The sequence below is a fragment of the Zea mays genome, chromosome 10, assembly GCF_902167145.1.
Source record: "Zea mays cultivar B73 chromosome 10, Zm-B73-REFERENCE-NAM-5.0, whole genome shotgun sequence".
NCBI classification, from domain to species: Eukaryota; Viridiplantae; Streptophyta; class Magnoliopsida; order Poales; family Poaceae; genus Zea; species Zea mays.
The window spans coordinates 135851681-135859286 of NC_050105.1; the positions used below are offsets into that span (position 1 = coordinate 135851681).

At 41.8% G+C, this 7606-nt stretch overlaps 1 protein-coding gene across 1 annotated transcript; it reads left to right on the forward strand.

Moving 5' to 3' along the window:
- The first annotated feature begins 1629 nt into the window (after positions 1-1629).
- LOC109942933 (protein FAR1-RELATED SEQUENCE 5-like) lies at positions 1630-4869 on the forward strand. Its single transcript, XM_020545498.2, has 5 exons — positions 1630-1903; positions 1988-2373; positions 2520-2983; positions 3380-3644; positions 3734-4869. Exons 1-5 carry the CDS (start codon positions 1737-1739, stop codon positions 4660-4662), a joined length of 2211 nt encoding a protein of 736 aa, XP_020401087.2. The 5' UTR covers positions 1630-1736; the 3' UTR covers positions 4663-4869.
- Positions 4870-7606: the final 2737 nt, after the last annotated feature.

A 7606-nucleotide genomic window follows, 5' to 3' on the forward strand; every position in this document is an offset into this window, starting at 1 on the left:
GCGGCAGCGACGGTGGGGCCATGGATCTAGGGTTAGAGGATCGGAGGAAGGAGGAGTCGGCGGGTCAGGGAGGCGCGCGGCGGCGGGGGGCAGGGAGTCTTGGGTCTGTGCATCCACAAACTAAAATGCACCCATGTGCATTTTAGTGCCGCCGTATATATATATATATATATATATATATATATATATATATATATATATATATATATATATATATATATATATATATATATATATATATATATATATATATATATATATATATACGACAGCACTAAAATGCACCTGGGTGCATTCTCTATAGAGAATGCACCCAGGCGAGAATGCACCCAGGCGTAATATATAAATACGACCCCATCAAGCCTCATCGCGCCCTCGGCCTTCCCGCGCCTCCCTGCCCCCGCCGCCGCCGCGCGCCTCCCTGACCACGCGCCACCCTATACCCCGCAGCCACCGATCGCATCCCTGTCACCGCGCCGCCGCCGTCTCCTCCTTCCTCCGATCCTCTAACCCTAGATCCATGGCCCCACCGTCGCTGCCGCACCTTGAATCGCCTCGATGCTCCTCCCCTAATTCCTTGGCGATTGTTGTGGCTGGAGGTGCTGATCCGATATTGCCGTCTCCGATTGCGACAACGGGAGCGGGTGTTCGCGGCGGATCAGGTGATCCCTTGCATCACAAAACGTTGCTGACGCCACCGCCTTCAATTCCACCTGGATCGCTGATCACTCCGGATGCAGCCCAGCTGTTCCATCCGGTAAGAAAAAAAACAGTCAAAAATTGTTGCTCCACCGTGCGTGGTTTGTTGATTTTCTGTTGCATCGTTTGTTGCAAACTTGAGTCTCTGTTTTTACTCATTGATTACAGTTGCATGGGGTGTTTGTGTTCCAGTTGCAACGTGGTTTGCTTGTTGATTGCAACTATGTGTATACTCTAATTGCAAACTTGAGTCTCTGTTTTTACTCATTGATTACAGTTGCATGGTGTATTTGTGTTCCAGTTGCAACGTTGTTTGCTTGTTGATTGCAACTAGGTGTATACTCTAATTGCAAACTTGAGTCTCTGTTTTTACTCATTGATTACCATTGCATGGTGTGTTTGTGCTCCAGTTGCAACGTTTGTTGCTTGTTGATTGCAACTAGGTGTATCCTCTAATTGCAAACTTGAGTCTCTGTTTTTACTCACTGATTACCATTGCATGGTGTGTTTGTGCTCCAGTTGCAACGTTTGTTGCTTGTTGATTGCAACTAGGTGTATCCTCTAATTGCAAACTTGAGTCTCTGTTTTTACTCACTGATTACCATTGCATGGTGTGTTTGTGCTCCAGTTGCAACGTTTGTTGCTTGTTGATTGCAACTAGGTGTATCCTCTAATTGCAAAACTCATGATTGCGTGTTGTCCTGCAGGATGCAAACATACTTGATGTGTTTGTCCCCAGGGTGCAGCAAACATTTGATACAAAAGAAGAAGCCTACCTCTTTTACCTTGACTATGCAAAGTTGGCTGGTTTTAGTGTCAGGACAAAAAGGACTAGTAAAGAAACCACACACTGGGTTTGCAACCGAGAGGGGTTTCTGAAGCCAGGTCAAGAGAATGAGGAGCCTATGACAAATAAGACATCAATGAGAATTGGTTGCCCTGCTTATGTGAAGGTGAAGGAGGACAAGAAGCGCAATATTTGGTATTTTCATCATGTTCAGGAAGCACACAATCACAAACTTGAACCCTCACCAAGGATGGTGAGATATATGCATTCTCATAAGCAGAGGGAGGCAGCGTTGGATGACCTGTTTGCAATCATGTCAAAGAGTGGTGTGCCAACACAGGCAACAATGAATGTAATGTCAGAATTATTTGGAGGCCGTCAAAACTGGCCGTTCACAGAGAAAGATGTCCATAACAAGTAGGTCATAAAAAAAACTGACATCATATCTTTGTGCGATATATTGACAACAGCATCTTCATTTGTTTTTCTTTTATGGTACAGGAAAGCTGAGCAAGCAAGGGAGGAGAGGGATGGTGACATGGATAAACTGTTCCAATTTTTCAGGGAGTGCAAAGAACACAATGAATACTTTTACTGGGATGTGGATTTTGAACCAAAAACAAATGTGCTTCGGAGCATTTTTTGGTGTCATGCAAGTCAGCGTGCAGAATACAAGGATTTTGGGGATGTAGTCACATTTGACACAACACACAAGACTAACAACAAGCATATGCCGTTGGCCATGTTTGTGGGTTGCAGCAATAATTTGAAAAATGTGTCCTTTGGCCAAGCACTTCTTCGGGATGAAACAATAGACACATTCAGATGGCTTTTTGAGACCTTTAAAAGTTGCATGGGTGGTCAGCAACCTTTTGTGATTCTTACAGGTATGCTTTGGCTACAAAAAAATGCTTGTCACATAATTACTGCTGTGTTGTTGCAACTGTATCTTTGAAGATGATTGCAATATTTTAAACTGCTTGATTGCAAACCTATTGGGGTTTTTTTGCTGATTTTTATTTTTGACAAACAGATGAAGATGCAGCGATGAAGGAAGCAATAAGGATTGTGTTTAACAAGACACAACACCGAAATTGCCGATGGCACATAACCAGAACATGGGATTACGAACTCGAGGAGTTGTACAAATTGCACAATGATAATAATCTAAAGGAGAAACTGCAGTCCCTGATAAACTATCCTCTGGGACCCACACAATTTGAGGTGGAGTGGAATAAACTGGTGGATGAATGTGGCATAAGAGAACACCCTGCAATTGTTGCATTGTGGCAAAAAAGGAAGAGATGGATAGCAACATATTTCAAAGGCATGTACTGTGGGCGAATGACTTCCACCCAAAGATCTGAGAGCCAAAACAGGGTTTTGAAAGATGGTTATGTTAACAATGTGACAAGCCTGCATATATTTGCAAAGAGGGTGCTTGACTCGATTCAGCACACAGACCACATGGATGCTGGGGAATCACACTACTCACAGGTATTTGCCCACACCCCTGAATTTTTTGGTCTGATTGTAAAAAAACTGTTAAGCATAAATGATTCCAACTGCTGGTGTGGTGTGATTGCAACTACTGTATAATTCTACCCAAATATCTGTTAAAAAATGTAAACAAAATGATTGCAACTACTGTTGTGTTATAATTGCAACTGCTGGTGTGGTGTGGATGCAAGCACTGAATAACTCTGGGGAATTTTGTTAAACAAACAATGATTACAACTGTTGTCTGGTGTAATTGCAACTGATGGTCTGGTGTGATTGCAACTTCTATATAACTATGCCCAAAAATTGGTTAAACAAACAATGATTACAACTGCTGTCTCATGTAATTGCAACTGCTGTCTGATGTGATTGCAACTGCTGGTATTGATGCAGACTGAAGTTGTCAGAGCCTGCAAATCAAGATTTGATGAGCAACTCAGCAGGGTGTACACCAGGGCTGTGTACAATGAATACAAGAGGGAATATATTAACAGCACAGCTTTTGTGATAGAGCCTGATCCGGGAGTGGAATGCGGTTACTTGGTGAAACATGAGAAAGGCGATGGGACATTTTGCTGGGCACAACACGCATTCAAAGTGGTGGCTGACAAAGCAGCAGGCGTGTATAAATGCGAATGCATGCAGTGGGAGCATACAGGTGAGATGAATTGCAACAACGTTACATTAACAAAATTAAACATTGATGTTCCTGCATATTTACATCCAAATTGCAACAAAAAAATGCAGGTCTGTTCTGCATGCACATAATAAAGGCATTCACCCACCTCCAAGTCCAAAACATACCTGAAAAGTACATTCTGAAGCGATATACACGTAATGCAAGATCTGTGGTTCCGTGGGACCGGCACGATGTGAGTGTTGGTGGTCAAAATGAGACAGAGCAGTCAAGGTTGTCGAAGCTGCTGCCAAAGTTAATGCGACTGGGAAGAGCGGGAAGCAAATCTGATAGAGCATACACTGAAACTATCAGGCACATCGACATGATAACTCCTGGGATTGAGCTTCTACGAACAACGGAGATTGGTCCGATTGGTCCGGACGAAGCAACAAATACTGAGTTGCAGCAAGATGCAGAAGGACGGCGGAATATTGGTCCCATTGCACCAACACAACAAAGATCTGACAACAATATAGAACCTGTTGTGATGCCAACTGGACCTACACCACCACCGGAATCGGGCCTGAATCCAGATTCTGCAAACTGCCTCACTGATCTAAGATTGACTGAACCGCCAGTGTCGCGCACGAAGGGTAGGAAGTCTGCCAGTGGGGCTAAATGTGCTAAAAATAGTGTGGAACCTGCTAATCCATACAGCACATATAGTGGTGGTCAGGGCATAAGAGAGTGCCAAACCTGCCATGTTAGGGGGCACTATAGCACAACATGCCCTCAGAACCCAAACAGAAGCAGAGCGGCCGAGAACAAGGACAAAAAGAGAAGTGCAAAAACTGTAGGTTGGACTCCAAGAAAAAGAGGTCGCCCAACAATAAAAAAAGGACTAGATGGGAATCAAGATGAGGCACAGAGTGAGGGGGATGATACACAGCAATCTGGGTGCACTATGGCGGTGCAGGAGTCAGCAGCACACGCGGTGATTGCAAGAATTAGGAGGGCGACAACTTGCCATGTTAATTACCAGGACGAAAGTGATTAAGGATGACTATGAATCTGACTGAATCTCCAATGTGATATTTCAATTTTATCTTATTTTATAACTCTGTGTAAGTTAAACTCAATAATGACTGTGTGACTGTTCGGAAAACAGTGGACACACATGACCAACCAATTGCAACATCGTAGTTGCGCTGATTGCAACTGTATGTATACACTGAATAATACATGAATCTGTGTTATCTGTTTACGTCTCGACATATAATTAAAATATATCTTGTTTTATTATAATATAACAGTTGCTACTACTCATAAACAGGTTTGCAAAGTTTGCCATTATGCTGGTTACCAAAACATAGATATAAAAATGAGTGGTCATGGCCAATTGCAACTACGATTACAATTTCAGTTGCAACTGTAACATATACACTGGTTGCAACTGCCTCATATGGAAGGACTCCACCTCGCCGGTGGGTACAGAACACAAACATATACATTGGTTGCAACTGCAATGGCTGGGATTTTTCAAACAAAATTGGAAACTGCAGTTTAGAGTACGATAACAACTAGATGAATAGACCAGTTGCAAATGGAAACAGTGCGCTGGTTGCAACCTAAACAACATTACTGGATTGTTTCTGGAGATAACATAACACAACTGATTGTTTCTGACTACTGCATAACACAACAGATTGTTTTTGCATGAATCTAATTGTTCGACTGACTACTATCCCATTCAATTGGCAACGGACGACCACCAATTCTAAACTTATCAAGCGAACCAGGAATTTCAGCTTGGTTCAAAGGGTGGAAGATCTCGTAATGCAACAGCTCACATCTGTATATCGGACCCTTGAACTGCAATGGCATAAAAACATCATAATGGTCAGTGACTATATTATGATGCAAACATAGAAAACACACAAAAAAAGCACCAAAACAGATAGAAAATCAGTTGACAGCATGGCTAACCGGATTGATTTCCTTGGTCATTTTGTCTCCATCATAATATTCCATGTACTTCCATACAAAAAAAAGACAATCGCTTGGACCTGCTTGCTTTGGCACATCAATAAAAGGCCGCCTCCACTTGCTAACTCTGGGTAACTTGAGGTTGGAAACTTTCTGGAAGGCTGCATCGATGATTGGGATTTTGGCAAAGACAGCCTTGTGCCGTTCTTCCTGATTAGAACAATTCAGGAAGTAGTCGTTCGAGTCCAGCACATCAATACACTTATGGATAAAATTGAAGCAATATACAAAATAGTGAGCACCATCTTTGATAGGGACAAAAACCTGGTGCAAGAAAGGAGTAGAAAACTAATTACTAAAAATGGAAAACATATATGAAAAAAGAAGTTGCAAGAAAAAAGTATAGACAGTTGCAAAGTATGTGTCCTGGTGATTGCAACTGTAAATGATGGAAAGTAAAAAATTGTATGTATGAAAAAAGTGGGTTGGGGAAAAGATCTGCTAACCAATTTTGCTCTTGACAAATCATAGTTTTCGCACTCAGACATCAGATTATTCCATACATATATGAATTCTTCCGTCTTAGATTTATCAGCGTTGAGTACTGCTTCACACGTTGATACATTGAACTGTATGTGTTTTCCAGTTTGGAGAATAAATAAAAAAGAGAAATGATAAATGATTAAATTAGTTTAAACACATAAATGCAAGACAGTATACAAAAAATACATGGTTTTGGAGAAGAAACTTACATAAAAACCAGTGGTCAGAAACACTCTGTATCCACAAGAATCAACCTTGTGCACAATATCATCATGTCGCATGCAGTGCACGAAAAAGTCTATGATTCCTGACTCGCCAAGGGTGTCATTAGAAAAAGATGTTAAAATTTCCTCGCCAGTTAGTCCAACAAGAAGGCCAAACTCCAACAAAATTCTCCTGCATCAACAAAAAAAAAGAAAAAAACATATGGATTAGTGAGAAGAACAGTAGAATGTGCAACTGCTGGTGTGCTGTGATTGCAACTGTTGGTCTAGTGTGATTTCGAAGTACTGAATAACTCTGGGAAATTCTGTTACACAAATATGATTGCAAACTACTGGTGTAGTATAATTGCAACTAGTGTGTTGTAATTGCATGTACTATATAACTCTGTGAAATTCTTTTTAAATAAAAATGACTGCAACTTCTGTTATGGTGTGATTGCAACCACGCATTAGGTGCGATTGCTACTGCTATATAAGTAACTAACTGTTCAAGAAAAATAATTGCTACTTGGTTAGAATTGCAAAATAAAATGTAAATAGCAATTGCAACTTGGGAAAACAAAAAAAAAAACCTTTTCAGCTCAGGATCAGATGCGATCTTCCGCCTAAGTGCAACAGCCTTGGCCAGGGGTATCTCAGGTCGATTACGAGGGATCTTGAACGGGGATATGTACTCCCTAGGCTTCTTCAGCACTCTATCACCTAGGCGCTTGAATATCATCCTTTGAAACTCACTGAAATCAGCCTGGCCTACTGAGACTTCGTCTTGAGAAAGTCGGATTGGTTGGGTCAAATTGTTGATATCATCATCAGACTCCGCCGGGAACTGTATATCATCAAATGATGAGCTGGGTCCTGCCTGGCCATCAATGCTGTTCTCCAAACTATCAATCTCAGCTTTGGCCTCCTGACGAAGCATGTTCAACCTGTCCTCGTACTGTTGGCGCTGCTCAGCATATTCTTTTGACATTTGTAACTGGAACATCTTCTTTAACTTGGCAGCGGGCACCGGCTTTTTCAAAGCTTTGATGTTGTCCTTTAGCTGTTTTTGGATTGCAACCTGTATCCTTTTCTCCTCCGCATCAACCTTCTTCTCGGCATCAGCCTTCTTCTTCACAACTTCTTCAGCTGCAGCCATTCTCTTAATCTCAGCTTCTTCAGCCTCAGCCTTTCTCTTAATCTCAGCTTCTTCGGCCTCAGCCTTTCTCTTAATCTCAGCTTTTTCAGCCTCAGCCTTTCTCTTATCCT

Coding starts and splice junctions, on each gene's coding strand:
- LOC109942933 (XM_020545498.2), top strand. CDS start 1,737: ATGGTGAGATATATGCATTCTCATAAGCAGAGGGAGGCAGCGTTGGAT. Junction 1,904..1,987: donor GAGAAAGATGTCCATAACAA/GTAGGTCATAAA, acceptor TTTATGGTACAG/GAAAGCTGAGCAAGCAAGGG. Junction 3,645..3,733: donor CATGCAGTGGGAGCATACAG/GTGAGATGAATT, acceptor AAAAAAATGCAG/GTCTGTTCTGCATGCACATA.